At 38.2% G+C, this 24,497-nt stretch overlaps 3 protein-coding genes and 1 non-coding gene across 7 annotated transcripts; 1 reads left to right on the forward strand and 3 right to left on the reverse strand.

Moving 5' to 3' along the window:
- Positions 1-2,551: 2,551 nt before the first annotated feature.
- Positions 2,552-9,027, reverse strand: LOC137737433 (RNA polymerase II C-terminal domain phosphatase-like 3). Of its 2 annotated transcripts, none has more exons than XM_068476898.2 (12): positions 7,972-9,027; positions 7,705-7,837; positions 7,549-7,604; positions 7,397-7,454; positions 5,873-7,309; positions 5,013-5,609; positions 4,784-4,930; positions 4,426-4,688; positions 4,211-4,322; positions 3,830-4,087; positions 3,503-3,549; positions 2,552-3,403 (listed from the first exon to the last, which is right to left on the reverse strand). In XM_068476898.2, the coding sequence occupies exons 1-12, from the start codon at positions 8,685-8,687 to the stop codon at positions 3,340-3,342; spliced, it is 3,888 nt and encodes a 1,295-aa protein (XP_068332999.2). In that variant the 5' UTR covers positions 8,688-9,027; the 3' UTR covers positions 2,552-3,339. The 2 variants fall into 2 exon arrangements, with proteins under 2 accessions (XP_068332999.2, XP_088538387.1); XM_088682261.1 differs by having other exon boundaries at positions 3,141-3,403; positions 3,503-3,605.
- A 3,722-nt stretch (positions 9,028-12,749) lies between these two features.
- LOC137736437 (transcription factor bHLH74) lies at positions 12,750-14,685 on the forward strand. Of its 3 annotated transcripts, none has more exons than XM_068475704.2 (7): positions 12,750-12,893; positions 13,140-13,295; positions 13,468-13,533; positions 13,640-13,708; positions 13,887-13,970; positions 14,078-14,215; positions 14,431-14,685. In XM_068475704.2, the coding sequence occupies exons 1-7, from the start codon at positions 12,882-12,884 to the stop codon at positions 14,479-14,481; spliced, it is 576 nt and encodes a 191-aa protein (XP_068331805.2). In that variant the 5' UTR covers positions 12,750-12,881; the 3' UTR covers positions 14,482-14,685. The 3 variants fall into 3 exon arrangements, with proteins under 3 accessions (XP_068331805.2, XP_088538601.1, XP_088538602.1); XM_088682475.1 differs by lacking the exon at positions 12,750-12,893 and adding an exon at positions 12,914-13,046; XM_088682476.1 differs by lacking the exon at positions 12,750-12,893 and adding an exon at positions 12,966-13,019.
- A 530-nt stretch (positions 14,686-15,215) lies between these two features.
- TRNAK-CUU (transfer RNA lysine (anticodon CUU)) lies at positions 15,216-15,288 on the reverse strand. Its single transcript has one exon. It is a non-coding gene; the product is annotated as a tRNA-Lys (tRNA).
- Positions 15,289-23,123: 7,835 nt separating this feature from the next.
- LOC148691971 (uncharacterized) lies at positions 23,124-24,497 on the reverse strand. Its single transcript, XM_088683463.1, has 2 exons — positions 24,295-24,497; positions 23,124-23,855 (listed from the first exon to the last, which is right to left on the reverse strand). The coding sequence occupies exons 1-2, from the start codon at positions 24,478-24,480 to the stop codon at positions 23,124-23,126; spliced, it is 918 nt and encodes a 305-aa protein (XP_088539589.1). The 5' UTR covers positions 24,481-24,497.

The raw sequence follows: 24,497 nt of genomic DNA on the forward strand, positions 1-24,497 counted from the left end.
CCTCTTTGTTAAAAATTCTATCAAAACAAATCAAATGCTGCTCATTTGAGAAGAGATTTTTTTAATGTGTCAGAAATATGGTCTAATATATCAAGTGTTATAACACGAGTGGTTGAATACTTTGTATATCAAAGTGTGTTCTTAGCAGGCTAGGGCTGGTTTGGTATTGCTGTGCTTTGAAAAAAAAAGTTGCTTTTGTTGTGCTGTGAGAATAAGCAGCTGTGAAATAAAGCAGCAGAGTGTTTGGTAAACTTTTTTGTAAAAGTGCTTTTAAAAAAAAAAGCAGTATTGGGCTGGTTTGGTATTGCTGTGCTTTGAAAAAAAGCTGCTTCTGCTGTGCTGTGAGAATAAGCAGCTGTGAAATAAAGCCGCAGAGTGTTTGGTAAACTTTTTTGTAAAAGTGCTTTTGAAGAAAAAAAAAGCAGTATTAGAGTGTTGGGTAAACTTTTATGTAAAACAGATGTGAAAAAAAGCCGGTTTTTCAAAGCTGGGTTTTGCAGCTTCTTGTTTTTGGCTTTTTTTCACCCAAAACTGTGAAAAAAAGCTGAAGCTGAGTGTTTACCAAACACAAAAACAGCTCCCAGCTTTTTTTGATAGCAGCTTTTTTCAGAATCACCTCAGTACCAAACCAGGTCTTAGAGTGTTTGGTAAACTTTTATGTAAAACATATGTGAAAAAAAACTGATTTTTCAAAGCTGGGTTTTGCAGCTTCTTGTTTTTGGCTTTTTTTCACCCAAAACTGTGAAAAAAAGCTGAAGCTGAGTGTTTACCAAACACAAAAACAGCTCCCAGCTTTTTTTGATAGCAGCTTTTTTCAGAATCACCTCAGTACCAAACCAGATCTAACTTTAGTCCACTGAATTTTTACCCTAAGCCATAAACTTGAAAAATAGGCTCACGTGAGGTAAAAAATTACATTTTGACCAAAATTTGACAAAATTAATAGAGGTGGGTGCACTAAAACATGAGTTTGGTGGAAAACTGGCAATTTTTTTTTGTTTGGAAGGTGAAATTTTCTGACCATGAACAACTTTTCTAGGGTTAAAATTCACCCCAAACAAAAACAAGTAAATTATTTTGATCTCTAAAACCAATTCGTTAACAACTTCATGTGTACAATGATAAGTTAACAGATATATTAATACATTTGAAATTTTCTTAAACGCTACTTAGTTAAGTTGAAAAAACCGGCTAATCAAGATCAGTAACCAGTAGTCCATCCAATGAACCTTCCAAGGATCGATGCCCCCATGGACTTGGATCTTGACAACATATCAGATCTTGCATGATCGGCGTTACGGCTTGCCAGATGACTCTTCAAAATTCTGTTCTCATTCCTTAGCCTATGTACCTCGGACGAAAGCCGCTCAATTGTTTCTCGTATCCGTGTTTCTCTTGATCAACTCAGCCTGGCTCTGCATAGTTTCGTCGATGAGCTCCAACATCTTTTCGTTCCACAAATTTTCTGTCTCACCAACATTAGCATCAGATACTTCGTGGAATTCTTGGTCTGTCTCAAACCATGTCTTGAGAGCCTTACGGTCCATGGTCTCAGCAGCGGGATGACCTCTCGAGATTGTCCTCCAAAGCCCTTAAACCCTAATTAAATCAATCAAGTATTTTGAGACAAAGTGTATAAGAGAGCTCGAATGCTTAGAATTAATTGACCCTTTGAGGAGGGGCCATGAGGCCTTTATATAAAGAGAGATCGCTTAAAAGTGAAAGGTCTTAGGTTCAAATTTCGTAGATGACGAATTTGATACTAAATTAGGCTACCCATTGTGTAGTTTAACCAAATTCCCTATTTCTCTAGTGTAAAAATATATGTACTAAAAAAACAAAAAAAAAAAAAGATCAAGCCAACAAAGAGACTTTACCTCAAGAAACATCCTTCATAAAAAGTGAGTTAAGCCAAATGATACGAACAATGCATTCGTCTTTTGCACGCATATTCGACCCTCTCCCCAATCCCCACAATTTTTTTTTCATTTATTAGAAGTATTGTGTTAAAAATTAAGAAGAGGAGGAAGGTTCAAACCCGGAACATAGTAAGTTAAATATGAAGACCATAATTACTAGGTGGATTTACCACTTGCAATTCAACCTCTTTTTACAAGTTGAAGTAGTTTGAAAAATATAGCCACTTGTAAAAAAATATATATGGATTTGGACCATTGCTTTTGTATCAAATAATGTTGCTGTAAAGTGTAGGCAACCATCGCGTTTGCTAAATAAGAAAGCTCAAGTCCACATTACCTATATAACCATGCAGAAGTACCAAAAAAATGTAATCTCATTGAATTCTTGACAACTACTCGAAATAGCCTCATAAACTTTAATGCACCAGCAATCCCTCGACAAAAAAGATTTCTGAATTAGCGGACGTTCCTGTCTGTAGAATACAGATGGTAGTTGTCCTCCTTAGGTTTACCAGATTCCATATGTTAAGGGTTCAATACCGTTGGTGTGTATGTCACGTGAGAAGAAAGATACAAAGAACGGGATTTGGTATCGAACTATATGGTAAAAGTTAAAACAATATAAAAGGTGATTCAGGCAGAAAAATCTTGTATAACATACTTCGTGTGCATGAAAATCCGTTAACTCGCTTGTTGTCGATGTTTTCTTTCTTGGAAAACCAATTTTAATTAGGAGGTGAATGCAATAGCTAAATCATGAGTTAGCTGATTAGGGACAAGGATTAAGTATAATCAGGCACCATCACAACCAGCCCAGCCATTTTTCCCACCGTACCAATATCCAAATGCTTGCCTCAAGCTTTGGATGACCAATTTCTCCCTTGCCAGACTTGGTCTTTCGTACCCCATATATACAGTTTTGTATCCCCGACAACCCCCACCGCCACCTTTCCCTTCATACGCTCATCATCCTTCACCGAAATTTACCTCCTAGTGCAGCCAATTTGCTCCATCACTAGGTTTCAATCTCTTATTTTACGTTTTGGCTCTAGAAAACTTGCATTTACAATCCTCGTCCCCGAAGCGACCATGTCTGGCAACCAATCTCTTATTTGATCGGGAACAAAACGTGCCCAACCACAACCATCGAGCCCAAACAGAGCCACCAAAGCTCGACCAGAGTTTACCACCTCATTCCTCTTCTCACAATGATACCGACCATGAAAGCAAAACCTTGGGCAATTTAAGTGCAACTGCCAATTATTGGGTGGAAAACATGAATCAAAACGACGCCAACCAGTGTCAGGCCTAGGGCTTAGCTGCTTCCAGCATGATCTAAGGTTTCCATCCCGACTCCAATGCAACACTTGATCCTACGTTAACCAGTTTTAGTTATCGGAAGGGTTAGGGTGCTGATTGTTTATGGTTTAATGGCAAAATCCTGCTCATTTGCCCTCCGGTAAAGCAAAGCTGATGCTTCCACCCTGGTTAATTAGGAGAGGGAAAACCATGTCGAATTCAAAATCCAAAGAAATTAACAAAGACAGAGAAAACAAATGAACAAACAAGATATAATTTCTCACCAGCCAGGATGGACAACAAATTTCCCCGAAGAAATAGCCCAATTCACCTGCTCAAACAATTAATGTCATGCCTCAACGCAAGAGAACCTAGCAGAAAGGAAAGCTGAGAAAAACACTGAAGTAAGATTTCTAAAAGTTATTTTTTTTTGGTTTTTTCAAGGCTTTTCTGGCAGAGGCATCGGAGTTTTGGGTTGTTCTCTCTCTTTGTTTCTTTCTTCCTTTTTCAGGTAATCAAGAGTAGCTGGGAAAGCCCGAAAATCATATTTCTAAATGATATCAAGTCTTAGTAATTCGTTCTCATGGCATAGATTATGGGAGAAACAATACCTTGTCAGTCCCGAGGGAATTGGCAACTACATGGGTGACCTGGTCATCTATATAGTTGGTACACACAGCACCAAACTGTTCAGCTGTCTGCCACAGCGGATGTAGGTGAGGATTGACCTCACCAACTGGAAATACCCTGCTAAATAGTATACGACAACCGTTCAAAATCTTCCGCTGCTCAGAGGCTAGAATATTTCTAACATCTGCTTCATCTAGGGAGGGATGGGAGAAAAAGATCTGATGCATCTTCTCAATAACCTATACATAAAAAACAACAGATAACTGATTACTCTCAATGAACCAGAGAAGCGAATGAACAGATAATCAAACAGAAACATGTAAAATTATCTGCAATCTCAGACAGTTGAGCGGCATCCTCACCGACAATGAGGATGCCAAAGTCCCATCTTCTTGTCTCTCGTCATGGTCAATCTCCAGCAGAGAGGGACCTAAAAGCCCAAATTGTCGTCTGCTACAAGGAAAGTACGTATACCTGCAAAAGCATTTATACATAAGCAATAGGTAACAAGGCAAGCAAGCCCATCAAAGTACAAAGACAGTAAGGATTATTATATCTTAAATTGAAGCATGGTTACCGTTCCACGACTATCAAGTTCATTTTGTTATGCGGCCAGACCCTCACAGAATCATCTATAATAACAACAGCTGATTCCATACCCAAAACTCCTTCCAGATCCTTACTCTTCGGAGCATCACCATCATCGGGATCTCCATCGTCGCCTCTAGAAATAACTCGTCCAGCAAAAAGTACCCCTGTTGGATCTAGCACCTTTGCCATTTCCGTTGCATATAGCTTGTTCCCCATTGTGTAAAGATGCAACTCAAAAAGTTGACTAGCCTGATGTCCAAAGGGGCAATGCAATGAATTCTCCACTTTCAAATAAACCATAAAATGAGAATTTAAGCCAAAATAAATTTTATATACAAAATTACCCTCTCCAAAAAATTCCAAACCCCAGGCCGTAATTTGGTCCACATTCCCATGTGATGGAATCGAAAGAGATGTCGCTGTGGTTTTTCACGATCCTGTTCCTCTTTCTTTCTCAAAATCTCATCATGCACTGGGTCTACTTCAATAAACTGAAAAGGATAATATAAGTTAGAACAAATTTACAGAGGAAACGGTCCCTTATAATCACTGGTCACAAGGACCAAATCCTACCTTAGCTGAATTAAGAAGTGTGTGATCTAGATCCAAGACAAGGCAAAGCTTGCGTGCTGCAAACATTTTCTTCTGTTCTTCTATCCTCCTTGCTCTCTCTCTCTGGATAGCAGCTTTTTGCTGGTCATCATATCCTTCAAACAGATGTTCAACATCTCCCCACATGGGGGCAGAATGAGAGGGACCTGCTGCAGCTGCTTCAGAAGCAGAAATACTTCCAGTACCCTGCTCCTCAGTCTTTGGATCTATTCTCTCAGTCTTGATTGGAACTGGTTGGGAAGAAAGACTCTGAGAAGCTATTGTTGGACTCGTTGATCCATTAGAAACAGAAATGATATCAGCAATATTTTTCAGATTCTTTGTGAATTGGCGAGCAATGTCAGGGGCCTCTACTGATTGAGAAGTGACTAGCTTCATATCCACCTGACCATCGTGCTTTTGGCCATTAAGATTATCCTTATTCCCCTGGCTGCTGGACAGTGGGGTTACAATATTTCTGAACTGCTCTTGTCCCAGACTCCCACTCTTTTGAAGTGCATTACCATGGAGAACACGGCGAGGGTCACGGGGTTTCATGCGGACTTTCCCTGACTCATCCTGCAAAATTTGCAGCGCCAAGAGTTTTTATAACTCGTAACATGACTTATGGATCTAAATAGTACAAAAGGTTATCCAACAACCCATCCGCTAAAAACAGAATATTAAAAAAGAGAAGATAAAAATTAAACTAAATCAATAATTAGGAAAACTAAAATATATCAGGGCAATCATACAGAATAGGAAGAAAATGCAAAAAACACATGCTTTAGCCCATTCTAAAACAACAGTTAGGAAAAGGATATAAGTACACAAGCACTAACCGTTGAAGCTTTTTGTGAACTAACGGGAAGTGTTCCTGCTAGTGTCTGTAACATGGCTGCGGTCTTTGAAGGAATATTCACTGATGCATTTGATCTTAGTATTGAACTTGAGCTTATAGGATTTGTCATGCTTTTTTCAGGATCAGCAGACTTCTGCTGGGCTTCTGCAGCTAACCTTTGCTGCTGTCCCAGCTTAAGTATGTTTAACAGCATGGTTGGATTCACAGCAATATCTTTAAATATTGCAGAATTCACAGCAATGTCTTTAACTAATGCAGGCAGGGAAGCCGTGCTTATATCCGTCACTGACAAATGCTCATTTGAACTGTTTGGGCCATTGGAGTTTCCATCTGCAGTACTAGAACTACTTACATCATTAACCACCTGTCTGGGATCAGACTGTGTGTTCTCCACTGTCTGATTCTTGCTAATTAAATGAGGTCCAACACCACCAATGTCCTCCAACCAGCCACCACTTCCAGAAGCAGTTTTTGGATCTTTAACAAAACCTGAGTTATCCAATGTATTCCTTTGCCTCTTTAATGCAGGACCATCAAATTTAGAATCCTCAAGGGGTTTTTGCTTTCTCGAGCTTAACGTTATAACTGAATCTACTTTAGGTGCACTATGCACTGTCAAGGGCTGTGGGTTGAGATTCAAGGCACCCATATCAGAATTGGAAAACCGAAGCCTAGGATCTCTATTCCTAGTTGGAGCTTTTATGGTGATATTAGATCCAGAACTTGCAGGGGCAGCACTTTTACCTGTAAATCGTTCTTGCATGCTGGAGCTACCCACAGGAATAGGGGAAGGAGAAACAACTTGCTGTCCCAAAATAGGAGGAACTGAAGTTCTTAAATTACTAGCAGAAGAACTAGAAACCTCTCCAACAGTATCATCATCCCCATTATCACCGTCTTCTGATGGGGTTGGACTTGGAAGTCTTTCACTCATGAAAAAAGAAGTCCGATTAATTTGTTGATAAGTGGATACAGCTTTAATAGCATCAGTATCATAAGGATGCAATCCAGAACCTCCAGCATTTGGTGTCACCCTAGAGGTATCAGGCTGTGGTTTTACCATCTTATCAGTAACAACCAATGTGTTCTGAACAGGAAAACATGATGGGGACTCTCGTGTTGGAGAAGGAAGGCTATCTGCATCATGATCCTTGTGAGTGTCTAACAGGGGAAGCACGACCCTCCTACCCTTCAAAATAGACACTCCTGGTTTTGGTACTTCGGACAACATAAATGGATTGCTATAAACCCCAGATACAACAGTGTCTGAAGCAAAATTAGCTGACGAACCGGCATTTACAGCTTCAGAATTATTATTATTAACCCCACCAATAACCTGTACCTCATTATCTGTAATGCCTGCTCTAGTTTGGAGGAAAACATCAGGGGAATCCACAGAGGATATCATGACCCCTATCTGGAAGAAATTAGAAACCGTGTCAATACTTTATAACATCAACTAAGTATCCTAAACTGATTACACTTAGGGCAGCGAAAAGTGCACCTCTTTTATCTGCTCAGGGGCAAGAAGAGGAGGATCATTCTTCACAGAAGAAAGTACCCTGTTACCAAAAACAAAACAAAGGAAATAACTACACTATCGACGGGATTAGAAACTCTAATAACGAAAAAAAGGAGCATCGGACTCATAAGAACCTTGATATAATATCTTTGTTTTGTTCCTTTTGGTCAGGTCTCATTGAGCAGAACACCTGCAACAAACAGCAATTAAACCTCTACAACTTCAATAACCAGAATCTGGAAATATCTGGACAGAACAACATCAATGTGAGCAATTCTTAGGTGGCTTACGGAGCTGATAGCTTGTACTGCAGTGAAGGACGGTTGAACAAGAGCTTCCTTTGTGGAAACATTAGTTTCCGAAAGCACTCCACGCAAGCTCTCCAAAGTGTTGAGTAACTGGAGGCAAACATCCCCAAATGATCTACAAAACATAAACCAAACTGTAAGAAAACATTGTCTAACAGCTACAGAGCAAATTATTCAAACTGGGCAAGCATCATTTCACTCCCACAATTCACCAATCAATCCGATTTCGACAGCAATCAGTTCACTTACTTCTCTGCTTCATTTACAGTAACACTTTCCAAAGCCTCCCGAATCGAGCTCACTCGCATCTTCAAACCAGTCTCGGAATTATCAACATCCATATCATCACAAACCAAAACACCATCTCTAGCCTCCTCAGCTGTCGCCGTGTTTTCGCCATCGGCAGGCTCCGAATCCAGATCAATCTCGCCCTCCTCCAACTCCCCTTCCTCCTTCTCAGCATCCATTTCATCACCACTATCAACAATCACCACTCCATCCACTTCCTTCGCGTTGCTCCTTTCGGACGAAATCACCGACGGCGACGACGACGATCGCTTCAATTTCTCGTCGGGGTCATTCACCTGCAGAAGCTGATTGAGCGGCTTATTCTGTACGGCCTGAGCCCAAGCGAGGTTAACCAAGCCGGACCTGTACCCCCGAAATCCCGGGTAGTTGTAGATGTCGCGCATCGTCCAAACCCTAGCATCATCTCCGCCGTTGGATTTAGACTGATCCTTGGGCGGTGGCGGCGGCGGCGGAACCACCACCTTAACTTCCTGCTGCTTCTCCTGCTTGACAAAATCTTCCTCACTGATCTCCTCCACCGAAGTCGAATCCGAAATTTCACCTTCTTCTACATCTTCAACCACTTTCGCACTTTCATCATCTTTCCCCATCACACCACCCCCTAAAATTTCCTCGATTTCTTTGCAATTGTTCCACCCAAATCCACCAGCGACCATAAATCACTAAAAAATTATCCAAATTTTCCCACCACCAAAACAATTTCCACAGACTAATTACATAATCTCTTTCGCTTACACAAAATTGACTTTTAGGGTTTAATTTTTCCTCTTTTTATATTTTTTTTTTCCAGAGACGTGGAAATTTAACGCCGTAAATTACGATGGGATTCAAGAAATGTAAAGAATTTGAATCTTTCGTAGAAATTTCTGGATTTTCAGATCTGTTTGGCGGAGTTTTGAGATCCCGATCTTTGGGATTATTTACGCTTTCGGATCGGGAGAGGAAAATAAAATTACGGAAAAATAAGAGAAAAGGACGATGAGAGAGTAAAAAGACGGGGAGACGAAGGGGAGAGAGTTTATAAGGACGAGGGAATCTAGTACACGCAATGAGTTTAAATCTGGACCGTCCACGTCATCAATCCGGAAAAGCAAGGTGATCCATTTTTCTTTTTGGTCGTAAAAAGCTAGGTGATCCTGGTGAGGGATTTAAATGACAAAAGCAAATTTGCTCCATTAGGAATAAATTGGTACTTTAATCTCGATGGGAGGCTGTTTCATTTGAAGGAAGGGGATGCTTTCCCAATCCTTTCTTTCTAATTCATCAAGTTTGAAAATCCAAATTGTTAAAATTTGGTTCAACAATTAAAATTATTATAATTTTTAAAATAGATCATAATTTGTAACTGTTAAATCAAATTTTAACGATCTGAATTTTCAAACTTAATGAATTAAAAAGAAGGGAGAGGATCCCTTTCCTCATTTGACTAGTTGTGGGTTGTGACCTGGAGGCTTGGATAGATCGCCGCCCAAAGACTATTCCATTTTCTTTTTCGCCTTTTTTGCCCTCACATCAAGTCATAAAAAATTATTAAAATTGGTGTAATAAAATTAAGAGTAAACTTTTAAAATATCATATAAACTTGTATTCATATTTTTAATTTATCGTATAAATTAAAATTTTAAACGATTTGTCGTATTAAGTTTCGAAAATTATTAATTGGTCATCTGATCCTATTTGCATTAAGTTTTCATCTAAAATAAATCATTTGCAATGTTATTTAAGACATTTCAACTTTTCATGCCGGTCCCTTTCAAGATTATTTTGAGGATTTTAAAGTTACATTTCGACTCTCATTTTTTTTAATGAAAATGATTGACCACGATGAATTTTCAAAACTTGTAATTGGTTAAACTTTATGTTAGTGAGCTTAATATACATTTTAGTAGTTCACCATAAGTTTTACATCATAAGTTTCAATAATTTGAAAACCAAACTTAATCGAACCAAGTTCTATTACAAGTTTTACACTTAACCCAAATACACTCCTACGACGTCGCACATCCGTATTTCAAACTCAAACCCTTACTCTACATGATACTGTCGTCGTCTCTCACACCTCGCCGACCTCAATTCCTCACCCATATTGTCGTCGGGTTCATCTCGCCGTCGCCCATCTCGCCATATAGCTTTCAATTTTTTTTTTTTTGTTTATCTTTTTTTTAGCTTTTCATTTTTCAATTTCTTGTTGTTGCTGTTTGTGATTCGTATTTTCTTGCTATTAGTGATCTTTGTGTACATTAAGTAGTCGGTTTTTTCCATTGTTTTTGGTGTTTTGCTTTTTCGGCACCAACATTTTCCAGGATTTTATTTTGCAGCAAATGTGATTAACTATTTATAGTATTGAACACAATTGGTACTGGTTTGGTACCAATGTACTTTTGTAAAAAGTTGGTATAAAAAAATGATGAACTCAAAAAGATGTTTGGTGAACACTTAAAAACAGCTTATTTTCACAGTTTTGGTGAAAAAAAGCTAAAAACGTCAAGCAACAAATATGAGTTTATTCTCACAGTACAACAGAAATAGTTTTTTTTCAAAACACAGTAATACCAAACCAGCCCTTAGTCTAGCCAACTATTATGGGTGCAAATATATCTACGTCAGAAAGCCTTATGATACGTTGCCAACTCAAAAGTCGAACAACTTGAATTTCAAAGGCAACATGGAAGACAAAAGTATACCAACTTAGTATAATCTTTTTGGGGTAAGTCTTCAATAGCATATCCATAAGACTAACAAGTAAGCAAAAACAATATTTTCTCAATTGAATCATGATTGTTCATTTTCATATTATTGAGAAGTCTGAACTATCGAAGAAAATTTGATTTTTTTTTACCGATTGAAGAAAATTCAAATTTGAAACACTTTTAATTAGTTGTAAGAATAAATAACTCGAAATCTTATGTGAGTTAGGAATTCTTAGGAAAATGCACGTGGGAATGTCATTTGACAAGTACGCATTGCTTCCTCTAGTGGTAGCTGGGTGTCGTTGTACATTACACTCGCCGGCTCCAACCACATCACTACCACTTTGAGGACAACACAGCCAACACTTGAACATGGTACGCTCCCACAAAGCACACACAACCACTTCAGTGTTCAGACCGAAGAAAACCAATGTAGTAGATGGAGAAGAATTATCTCCCTTCTTATTTTTGTTCCCGCCTACCTTCTCTTTTTAATCTAGATTGTTTAAAATAAATCTGATGGTTTGGAATTGTGCCGCATATTTAATGAGACTCTTTAAATATGCGGTAAAATTTCAAATGCTCAGATTTGTTTTAAATGCTCTAAATTAAAAAGAGAAGACGGAAGAGGACAGAAATGCAAGCAGAGAATTCAAGCCCGTAGTAGATGGAGAAGAGAGATGTTTGAGCTCATAGTTATGATGAAATGAACAAATGGGGCTCCAGCTGAGACTTTATTTAATCTCTCCTAATTGGACCGATTATTACTGGGTTGGTTGAGTTTGAATTACAGAGAAAAGATAAGGTTTAATTATTAAAACGTAGCAAGATTGCATAAGTAAACGAAAAGAAAAATAGAAAAGGTACATATGAAAATACTGCTAACATAAAAGACTTTTTTGTTATTTAATTCTTTTTTTTTTACACAAACGATATATTTACAGTCATATATGAGAGAATATATTTACGAGGATCCTCTCCGGATCCTCTTTGTAAGGATCTTCGGAATCCTTCAATCGTGATCATGTATCGTTCATCGTACAATCAATTTTCGTCAGGTACTGTTTGTATTCAATTTTGAATAAAAAAAATTTACAAGATTTTCTGACCACAAGATATATGATGAACGGATACAATTAGAGGACGGATCATCTTTCAAAATATATTAGTATCAAATTCGCTTTCACAATATTTAAATACAAAACCTCTCGTTAACAACCGAAGAGAAATAGCAAAATCCATGTCCTAAGGTATCGTTTGGTATGCAGACGGGACGGGACGGAATGGAATGGGACGGGATGGGACGGGACAGGACGGAACGGAACAGAGCGGGGCAAAGATGCCTTCCGATGGAAACAAGGAGGAAGAAGAAGGAGACGGAGAGATTATAATTTTGTGTTCCACGAATGTGGAACGAGTCGTTCCAGGGGATGAGGTGGAACGAAAATTCACCCAAAAATCGTCCCGTGGAACAGCTCGTTCCACCCGTTTTAGGCGCACCAAACGTGGAACGAAACGCCTTGTCCTACTCTGTTCCGTCCCGTCCCACGTAGCAAACGGTACCTAAGCGAAACATCACAAACTTTTAAATTTGAAACCATTACATGCATGCGTTGATACATAAAAGAATAAAACTTTACATGATGTGGTGCTTTCCTCTGAGACTGTCTGATTTCAAACAAAAGGCCCACTCTCCCTCTCAGTCTCATCAGCCAACGTATCTATCACATGTATCATGAAGAACCAGACCCATCGAACTTTACAATTCAACACCCAAGCTACTCATAATTTTGCAGCCTTTGGCCTTTTTCCCCAATACCTCCCCCACCCAGATAGCTCTCTCCGCTCGTATTTCGTGCCCCAAGAGCCAAGAAACTGTCTACCCCATTTCGGGAAACAAAGCAACCGATCCCTTTCACCGCCCGTTTCTCTCCAATTATACTAACTCAGATGGGAGAAAAACCCCAGGAGATTCCCCTGCGTGTCCATATCCATGAAACCTTATTAATTGATGAGCTTCTCGATACTCGAAACTGGCTCATGGGGGATATTGGATTAGTCCCTTTCGGTGCTACATGCATTGAAAGTTGAAATACTTGAAACATACATGTCGTGGTGCTCATGACTCAAAAACCCTAGTGGAGAAAACAGAGGAAGAAAATGGTTTCGCAGGTAGCATTTCACGTTGCATTTGGGGAGTTGGGTTTTCATTTTCTTGAAAGTTTGGGAATTTGGTTTTGTTTTTTGGATGGTTTGGGATTTTTTTTCTTCCTTAAGCAGCAGAAGATTCGTCATTGGGTCAGGGTCTTGTTCACAATTAGAATGGTTGGGGTGATGATTTGGGAATTGGGTTTTATTTTCTTGTGTGAAATGATGCAATTAACACTTAATTAATTTTTGGTGCTTAATCTTGGTTAGGAAGAAGAGAAGCTCACCAAACAGATGAACAAAAACAGAGCAAATAAACAGAGCAAAGTTGCTGCTGCAGATAAAGCGGTCCAATTCCAAAGAGATGGGGTTCGTGTGAAAGCAAGAAGGGGTCAAGCAACTAATAGTCACAGCCTTGCTGAAAGGGTATTTTATTTACAAGTTCTTCCTGTTTTGTTTTGACTTCGAGCGATATTCTAATCTAATCTATATTGCGGGAGCGATGTTCTAGTCTAGTTAACCTGGCAGAGGCTCGACTCTCCTATATTTTTTACAAAATAACTTGAAATGGATGTAAATTTCAAATTTGATTTTCCAGGCAAGAAGAGAGAAAATTAGTATGAGTATGAAACTTTTGCAGTCTCTTGTTCCCGGTTGTGATCAGGTACCGCCTTATATTCAAGTTTTGCGTTATTTTTTACACGATTTTCTCAGAGAAAATTAGTAGTTGAGAGTTAAAATCTTTCATTTTATATGTATGACAATTATAGATAACTGGCAAGGCTCAGATATTGGACGAGATCATCAAATACGTCCAGTTACTGCAGAATCAAGTCGAGGTAATAAGTACATTACTATTTACTTCCACCTTTAATTGAAAAGGCTACAGCTAGAAGAAGGTTGCTTAATCTCCCGTATTTTCCATTCGATTAATTAGAATATTGCTTGAATTAAAAGAAAAAACCTGGTATATATATATGATCAGTAAGACAGTTTAGGTCCTGTTACTTTGCGCAGTGCCTCGCAGCTCAGCTTGCTTCGGTGGATCTCATGCTGAACTTCTGCGAGCTGAACCAAAGTGCAAATCCATCTGCTTCAGAGGTACTAAGATGGGAGAATATATATCATTAATCATTATGTTGTTAAACTACATTTTGAATCTTCCGAACTGTCCTAATTCCTACATCATATACATAATGATACCTCAGAGACTATGTTGCTTGGAACCTCAATTTTCGTCTGCGCTAGAGCCTAGCTCTACCCAGTTCGGGTCTCTGGCAGACGCTACACCGACTTCCGCTTCCATATTACTTACAGAGGAACAGAAAGCCAGCTTAATCCATCAGGTAGTGACACTTAACTTGATCAGGAACAGAAAATTACTTTGAGGATGATGGATTAGTCAACTCCTGCACCCTCTCACCTTGTTAAAAATTAGAAAAATGTCCTCTATGAAATCAGTAAAGCTCTTACATGCCCAGTTCTATTGATTAGAAAACCAAATAAGAAAAAGGTCCTCTATATATTTCTTACGTCATTTTTTGAATGCTTTTAATTGCAGGCAATCTGGGAAAAGAAAGAAAATAGCGAGATGGGAAACAGACTCGATTAGTTTACTATTTGTGGTTAAAAGCACAAACTTTGTGAAATATGTAGGAGCTGTAAAGTAACTGCGTTAAGTTTAACTGGGCAGTGTCCTCTGCCCATTCTGGTAGAAATCAATGAGGGGAGTATCACTATCCTGCTGTATTGCATCGGAGAGAATGTTGTCTTCCCTCGACTTTCATCGTATAGTCTATCACCCCGACTTTCTTCAGTGAAGAGCTCCAAATGCACTTTCACATCGTCCGACTAGTACATTGAAATACTGCTTCAGAGTGGTATTTTAAGCACCGGACTAGCACATTATCACTCCAAGCACACACGCTACAACCATTCGCACTTAGTGCAGCGAAGCGCCGAAGAAAAACAGCTTTAGTTACCAACCATCAACCTTTGTTTGAATTTGATATATGTATCAAGTCAACTACAATATCTCAAGTTTCTTCTTCTCAAAAAGAACCGAACGAGTTTCCAATAGTATATGATTTGTTGCCAGCAGATTTCCTTTGGCTGAGACACTGTCCAATTTGTTGCCAGCAGATTTGGTAATTGGATGGTGACTGGTTGAAGAAGAAGCTCTGCAATTTTCCCGTTTTTTGTAAATGGTAAAAAAAATTCTCACATGAAGAGGGAGGCCACATAGTTCAAAGTGACCTAACTACGGAAGCCCCCACAATGCTATGTGTTTTTGTAATTTTGGCCCCATTGTTTATGAAGCAAAAAATAATGCTAAAAATATCTTGGCGCCCACCGTGGGGCTCGAACCCACGACCACAAGGTTAAGAGCCTTGCGCTCTACCAACTGAGCTAGACGGGCTTGTTGACTTATTCCTGTACTAACGTTTTATCGATGTAAACATAAGTTATGCATCACAAAAATGGTAGGATATAGTTCCACAGATACGTCATAACAAAAAATCAGCAAAGAATACATCGTCTCATAAATACATCTGTCCTAAAACAAAATGACGAGATAGATACACTTATCGACTTACATCAAGTCTCTCGTCTCTTTTCGTTATGTCATTACAAGCATGAAAGTTTTATTTGGGTGATGAGAAGTTGAAGTCAAAGTCCATTTGACCCATACCAACGTCCCAGAAGTCGTCTATTGGATTGCCAAGCTCATATGAGGATCTAGAAATATCACTGCCAAATAACGGTGATAGTGACGGCAATTTAAACGAACTATGGTCATCCAAACTAGGAAAAACCATCTCGTTTGCAACATTTACGTTATCACTAACGTAATTGTTCACATTTATCATCATTGTTTGATGATCCTCCGTAACTACGGCTGTACCAACATCATTGTTCTCATTCACTGTAGTTTGACGATCTTCTACAACTGGAGCCACTGCCACCTCAACGTTGTTGTGCTCGTGCACAGTCGTGCGCTGATCCTCTTCAGCTTGGACACTGAATTGATTGTTGGTGCTAGGACTCGCATCCATAACCCCGATGTTGACCGCAATGTTCTCTATCGTTTGATGATTATACTCCAAAACTCGCGGTACAACAAATAAGTTGACCCCAAAATCCTGCAACGGGTCACAAGGTAATCTTTGGGGTAACTGAACGGGGTTGTGCGTCGTAGGATGAGCTAAAAGTCGGATAGCATCCCTTCTAGCTCGGATAAGCTGCAAAAGTGTTAAACCAACAAGCAATTAAGTCAATGAATTACCTTCATGTGGTTGTACATATTATACGAATGTACATGAATCACTCACGTAGGATCCAAGACGATCATCTTTAAACAATGTTATCGTATCCCCGGCGCCCAAGCCATGCGCCTGAATGAAGCTCCCTGAAAAAACTATAATGATCAGAATATCCTCAAAACAAATCTAGCCATCATAACTATGCTAAGGAGAGGTGGGTGAAATGCTAAAAGTGGTGCGTGAAAATCAGCTCTCTGTTAAGAAAAAAGCGTGGTCTGAGGATATGATGATATGATGAATTGTGTAGTTGAGTTAGAGCTTAGGCTCACTTGTATGATCAAGTATATACATCCTGCTCCTTTCGTTGGGCCAAAACCTGCAAAAATATTCGATAACATTTTAGAATTTAATTAAAGCAAAAAAGAAAAAGAAAAAAGAAGGTTAAATAGGGAGTTGGCTTGATATTAACCTGAACCTGACTGTCCAAACTTGCATATAATCCATATCGTCCAAGTGCAGCCACAGTCCTCTTTCCTTTGATACGAGGACAGGGAAATGGCTTTCGGCTTCTCGCTGAAGCAATACATATACGGTCATGATACAACTCAAGCAGAAGCACAGTGCTATTATATACGTATGATATCAGAACTGAAATTTAATACATGGTTCTGAGCATATGTACTTTATTTTGTTCTAACCTTTGGTACTACAATGCGACCATTTGCCTTGACGTCGCTATTCTGTAATTTTTTCTGGAACAAAAACCTCATCTGTTGTGGATTGAATAGCTGAAAATAATGCAGAAGGATCTACCAATAAGTAATCATTTGTGAATGTAGAGAAATAATAAGCAAAATTACACTTCAACTCATTTAAATATGTGTGCATATAAGTATGTATACTTCAACTCAGTTAGGTAATACCGTTGATTTTAGACTGATTTAGTGTTTTTTTTTTTTAAGAGTTTGTATATTGTATTGTGCCACGTGCCATCAATTGTATGAAATATAAGGCAAGTTAAGTAATATCATTGATTTTAGACCGATTTGGCTTGTATATAATTTTAGAGCGTTTACAAATTGTTTATGCCGTGTGTCAATTATATGATGAGGTAAGTTAGGTAATATCGTTGATTTTGTACCGGTTTGGCCTGTGTTTTGTTTTCAAGATATTTGCAAATTATTTTGTTTCACGTGTCAATTATATGATACAGTAAGTTAGGTTATATCATCGATTTGCAACTTATCATATAATTGGCACGTGATACAAAACAATTTCCGGACACTACGAGATATATGAACCAACAAATCAGGCCAAAATCAATGATGTTATCTAACTTAACTATATATCATGCAATTGACGATACACGACACAAACTGTTACGAACACTCTGAAAACAATATACTCACCAAATTGATCTAAGGTCAACGCTACTATCAAATTTATCTTTTATAAAATTGACACACGACACAAAATACTTTATGAACATTTAAAAGTCATATATGTGCCAAACGTTTCTTAAATAATCGCTATTATGCCTACTTACCTTTTTTATAATTGACACGCGACATAACACTTTGAAAAATTTAGGCGCGAAACTATTCTGAAATCGACGCTATTATCTAAATTGAAATATGTAGATGTTGTGCTTTTGTAAGCGCAAATGTTTGTGAAAGTATTACAAATGTACATTATATTTCAATTTTCAATTATTAGAAATTTTCTTATTCATCACTACAGGAGTTCATGTGTAATTTCAGATCAGAAAAGAAAAGGAACTCAGTGATTCGTATATGAGAAACTTAAGATTAAGAGGTTAGATAATTCATATCAGATCAAGGCATGACATGTATATATCAGTCATGAGAAACATAAAGTCAGCTATGTAAGAAAAAGTATATCTTGAGAGAACCCAAATATCAATATGTACGGTGAAAAAGCTACAAGGACATCACAAGGCAAGTAATTAGCTTACACGGGGATCTGGAGTCGGAGGGGGACAAGTCAAGACAGGGGGTTGGCGAGCAGCTGGTTCGTGAACCAGTGGCTCATCCCTAGGGTTCCGTCGGTACGAGTTCTCGCTACGTAGAGGCCCGCTACTTCTACTGCTTCCGGCCAGATTATCTTCAGCAGCAGATGCTGCAACATTGTTTTTCTCGTGAACACCGGCCATTTTTGGTTTTTAATAAATTTTCAAAGAATGATATGAACTAGTAAGTTAGTAACGCCTCCCCACACTAAACTGCTCTCTCTAAAACTCTCCCTCTCTAAGCTGTATGGTCATATGAAGGCAAGGCCTGGGCGCTATAAAGAGAGGGAGGAAGGTGTTAGACTCTTCGCTGGAATTGTCAGTTTCTAGGAATTCGCGGATCAGTGTACGCCTGGAGGTCTCGCTCACTGACGCCCGTCAACCACACCAACTATTTGAGTGACACCATTTACTCAGATGAAGTCGGGATCTTTTCGTCACCACTCTCATTTCACTTTAATCAATCTCTCTCTTAATAAGATTATTATATGTAAGTAACGTTTGTTGATATGGTTCATGGAATCCAGCTCTCTGAGCTAGCAAGCTGCCGTTTGCATTTAATTATTTAGTTTCTTCTTTTTTGTTTGTTTGTTTTTTGGGTTTTGTTTCATCATTTTATGTACATATAATTACGTGTGATGAAGTTCCTGGGATATAATCAAAAGGGCAGTACTAGATGATGCTATGGAGAAACGGAGAGAGAGTTGAGGATAGGGTTTTGTTGGAGGGGTGAGAAAATTGTTTTGACAGATGGGAGGAAAAAGTTGGGAAGAAAATAAAGTGGGGAATAGGTGTTGTTCCAGTTCTAATTAGGAGGACACGATATCAATACAATTAATGGTGCAAACCAGGCAAGGTGGTTTCCAAATTCCAGAGAAATCCTGTGGAAACGTGATTTTTATGCACCACTTTCTTGGCACTCATCACCTTCTGTCAAGCGAGGGAAGAAGACGACCCTTTTTTTTTTTTTTTTTTTTTTGGGTCAACCGAATTCTAAAAACCATCTTAATACTCTATATAGGGCTGCGCACGGGCTGGGCTGGGCTGGGCCAAATTTGGAGGAACCAGATCTATCTGTTTTAAAATGTAACAGGCCAGGCTGGCTAGAGGGATTTTAAGTTTGAGAACCGAACCCAATCTGACCCGTTTGAAATGGGCTAATTCCAAATGGGTCCATGGGTTCCATTACTTCTTTTTTTTTTCTTCCAGTTTTGGGCATACTACCAATGTTTTTTTCTTTCTCATCTTCACATCAACTCTGTAACGCCCCGACCCGAAAATTTTTATTTCGGAAACTAATTCCAGAACTACATTTAGTGGTGGGCCAAAAATAAACTCTTGTTTACTTACTACCATTAATCACAATTTATTTAATAAATTCTTAATTTCTCACAAAATCTATAGCTAAATTTATTTACCAAAAACATAAGGTTAACCTTTAAACTAAACACCCTATCCCTTTTCTTCTTTCTAATTTTCAATAAAGATTAATCTCGATTATTTTAAGGCTACATCTAACTCCTGTTAGATTGCCTACGTATCCTTGAACGAGATGAAGCCTTTCGTAGTTCACAAATCCTTTTTAAACCATTTTCGGAAATATTCAAATAACCGAAATATCCAACATTAGTGTTAATAATCGAACCCATCAATTCTATTAGAATATCGAAATTTGCATAAAAAGGCAGCATCGATTCACTGGCCACGCGCCGCCGCAGGTGGCGGTTTCCAGTGAACGAAAATCCCAAATTCCGACCAACACTAAAATTCACCAAATTTTACAGGCAAGTAGAGCTAAATGAGAGGAACAACTTTCATACCTGGGCCGAAGTTCAATTTTACCGGGAAAAGCCCCAATTTCACTCAAACCCATCGGAAACCCTAGAAACGGGGTGCTTCGATTTTCCTTCCTCGGTGTTCCACCGCCCTTCGAACTGATTGGGCTTTGTTCCAGGGCTCAAAGGGAGTCTAATGGTGAAGAAGATCGACATGTTTGCATCCAGAATTGGCCAATTTCCTGGCGTGGTCTGTCGCATCCACCTGTGCGATTCCTCATGATTTCGAGCCCAAACTCTTCGGATTTGGGGTGGAAAAGGTAAAGGAAGGGTGGTGGGGTACTTCCCAGGTGATGACTCGGCTTAAATTGCGAGAATTTGGCTGGAGGAACCCTCGAAAACCATTGTTTCCAACCGGGTCGGGTCGAGTCGCAAAGGGTGCGGGTCGAGGATCATGTGCCTCCCCCTTCTCTCATTTCCCTCTCCTTTATTTTCTCCTTGATTGGTCACTTTCTTTCCTATCCCCCATTCTGATTCGTTCGTCCCCCCTCCCTTCTCTCATTTCTCTTCTTTTCTTCCCATCATAGCCACACACGTGGCTCCTGATCAAAGCTTCAACAAATTTGGAGCCTTCCAGATTAATAATTAAATGACCATTTAGTCCCTATCTTTATTCGTTTATAACTTTTTTGCTATAACTCCAATTTACATTCCATTTGCGCCCATGTGTTCGTATCAACGAGTACTATCCAAATACATCAAGAAATACAATAAAATATATGAGGATAAACTACATCCTCATATAACTACATTAAGCCAAATCAGGCCATGTTCGTCTTTTTCACTTATTGATACATTTTACAACGTAAATTATAATAATTTCCGGAAACAAAATTTTAAAATTCCTCAATTAAATTTTCATAACCATAAATCAATTTATTTTCGATTTCCTCCACATATTCATATATTTAAATTTTCAGGGTATTACAATCTCCATTCTCTCCTCTTCCTTTTTCCCAAATGAAAAACTGAAGAAATCACCATTTCCTAATTATTGCATCACCTAGGCCTCTGCCGCTGCCGATGTCTTCAACTTCAATCATCTCTCTGTCTGCAACTTCAGTCATCTCTCTATTTGCAACTTTAATTGGTCCCAACGCCATCGCTTAATGATTCGATGACAAGTTTCCACCTTTTCCAAATCTTCGACTCATTCGCACTTTCTTCTTTTAGTTCGTCGGATTTAATGGTTTCTCGACTTGCAGGTGTTGAGAGGTGGTGGATCTACGATATTGTCAATTTCTAGGACTTAGGACTTGGGAGAGAAGGAGAAGGAGAAGGAGTCGAAGAGGCTTTCGAGTTGGGAACTGAAATGGCTGATTAAGGAGGGTTAGGAAGACGGGGTTTGCTGACTAGAGGATGTTTTGGTGAATCGATGATGGTCTAAGTTTGGTGATGTCATCGAGGAGATGAGTGGGAAAATATAAGCCAAGTAGGAGTCTGGGAGAGGAAGAAGAGACTAGGTCACTTGGAGAAACAAGTCCAATCCAAGTGAGATTTGATTAATGATTGTTGATCATTCCATTTTAGCAACGGATTAGTTCAGGACCCCGTAATTCTAAAGATTTGGACCCGGCCTCGCCCAATAAATACCACCACCTCAACCCGACCCACCCCGAACCGCAAATACCTGCCTCGACCCACTGGTCATTGACTCATTTGTCCACCCCTAACTATATATATAAGATACGTTTTCCTAGCATAGTTGAAAAGTGCTAGTACTTTTCATGTGGCCGTGCACAGGTTCGACTGCCAACTTTCTTGTATTTGTTAATTTTTATTTTATTTTTCAACCATGTTTCATTCATATTGGCCTTTGGTCATGTGCGGGGTAACTATTTGGGGCCTTTTTGAGCTACACTGTTTTTTATTTTATTTATATTTTTAAATATTTATAGTTTAATTTCGTTCATTATAAAAGATAACTTTTGCTAATAAATTTGTAGTTAGGAATATCATGATAAATTAAAATTCTTAAAAGTCCAATATAATTTTTAAAAGGGCCCCCCCTTTCTTATATGATATCATTTAATAAAATACATGTCATAACCAAAATCATTTATTCTTTTGGCCACCATTTAAAAGTCATCTATTTTTCATTCCATTTGAAAACTATTTAGTCATCCATATTAAAAAGAAAATTATAGTACTACTACATCTACTGTTAGATTAATTTGGTTTAATTGTTTAAGACATGAATCTTGAAATTTTAACTAACCTGACAAAAATCAACGAGAGAGGGGGAAAGTATCATCGTCACTTTAGGGCGTGAGGAAAAATGCAATAAAAAGGGTACATTATAAGCTGCTACTAATATCATAACCAGTTATTAGTTTAGCACATAATTTTTTCTCAAAATAAAATCTAGATGATAATAAGAACATGAATGGTTCTGATCATGGTATTTGTATTTGTATGGTGATATGATAGGTACATAGCCATCACACCATACTTTTGTATTTAAAAAGTAAGGAGATTTGAACCAAAAATGTAGAGAACACAGATAGGTACATGACCACCACATTATGCTTCATTTTGCTTTGTTGTTATTTATTTATTTATTTATTTTGGCATTATATCTATTTACATACAATAAAAAAATATAAAAGGAAATATAGCAACCAAAACTTTAAACCATGTAAGGCCTCCGTTTGAGTCTCACTTAGGACCTCCAAAATCTCAAGACCAACCTTGAAGAAGAGTATGTGAAAGGTACAAAGATGTGTGTGGATAGTGTCACCCTAAAGAATAAGGTATCATTACCATTTGATTTGAACATGCAATAATTGTAGAGTAAACTAGGTAGACTAAAATTGTAAATTAAATGATGCGTCACCAGTAAGAAATAAATATGTTAATCAACACTTAAATATTAATCCAATTATCAATTTCCACATCATTTAGTTTACAAAAATTAGTCTACACATTTAGTTTCCCTAGCATTACCCTAAATTGTAATACAATAAGGTCCAACCATAATAAACTGCAATTAATTAACGTGCTTATTTTCTGTTAGTGTCATATCACATTGTTTATAAATTTAGTCAAAAAAGTTGATTTACATAACATTACTCATACATAGAAGAATATCATTGTACCTAAGAAAAATACACTTATCGACTTGCATCTAGTCTCTTGTCTCTTCGTTACGGAGTTGCATGCATAAAAATTTCATTTGGACAGCGAGAAGTGATGAAGTCAAAATCCATATGATCCATACCAATGTCCCAGAAATCGTCAATTGGATAGCCAAACTCATAAGAGGATCCAGAAATATCACTTCCACACAACGGTGATGCGAAGACAATTTAAATGCACTATGATCATGTAAACTAGGAAAAATCATCTCATTTGCAACATTTACGTTATCTCTAACGTTGTTGTTTGCATTTATCATCATTGCTTGATGATCTTCCATAATTACGGCCATACCAACATTGTTTTTCTCATTCACCGTAGTTTGATGATCTTCTTCGACTGGAGCCACTGCCACATCAACATTGTTGTTCTCGTGCACAGTTGTTTGAAGATCCTCTTCGGTTTGGACACCTTCTTGATTGTTGGTGCTAGGACTTGCATCCATAACGCAAATGTTGACTGCAATGTTCTCTGTTGTTTGATAATTATACTCTAAAACTCGCGGTACAACAAACAAGTCGACCCCAAAATCGTGCAAAGGATCATAAGGTAATCTTGGAGGCAACCGGTTGTGCGTTGTTGGATATGTTAAATGTCGCATAGCATCCCTTCTAGCTCGGAGAGTCCAAAGTCGTAAATAATCCATGTCGTTCAATTGTAAGTGGAGCCATACTCCTCCATCCTTTACCTCTAGGATATGGTAATGGAATTCTGCTTCTCTCTAAGAAATATTCAAAACAAGAAAATTAATATTATACTTAGAAAAAGGCATAAATAACATGCCAAAAATGAAAACCTCCAACAAGTAAAAGGATAAATGTGGAAATCAATATATAGATTTTGTTCAAATTATATATATATATATATAGCATTTCGATTTTAGAAAAATTAAAACAACGACATTTAAATTGACTAAATAGAAAAACAATTACGGTATCAAAGTTCCTTACTGAAAGTTTGAAAAGGGATCGATAGCAGTTTATTTTTTTAGCCCCTTACTATATATAATACGTCATTGTTTAAATTTTTTTTTGCAAAAGGCATTAATGTTTAGTGAAAAAAAAATGTGAAAGATGACAGAGAAGTTTTAATATCTAAAAAAAATTCTTTGAGAAAAACCCACAAATTAATATGTATTAGAAAAAACTGCTCGACCTTACCTGACGTGGAGACAGCGGAGGATCAATCGAGACAGGCGATTCGTGAGAAGCTGGTTGTTGAACCAGCTGGTCATCCTCAGGGTTCATTTGGTACTGCTTTCGTCTACGCATACGCCAGCCATTTCTACTTCTTTTGGTCGAATTAACGTTAGCTGCAGCTCTAAACTCGTCTACGCATACACCCATGCAAACTGTTTTCTCTG

This window comes from Pyrus communis, chromosome 13 (assembly GCF_041283825.1).
Source record: "Pyrus communis isolate YQ-2024b chromosome 13, ASM4128382v1, whole genome shotgun sequence".
NCBI lineage: Eukaryota > Viridiplantae > Streptophyta > Magnoliopsida > Rosales > Rosaceae > Pyrus > Pyrus communis.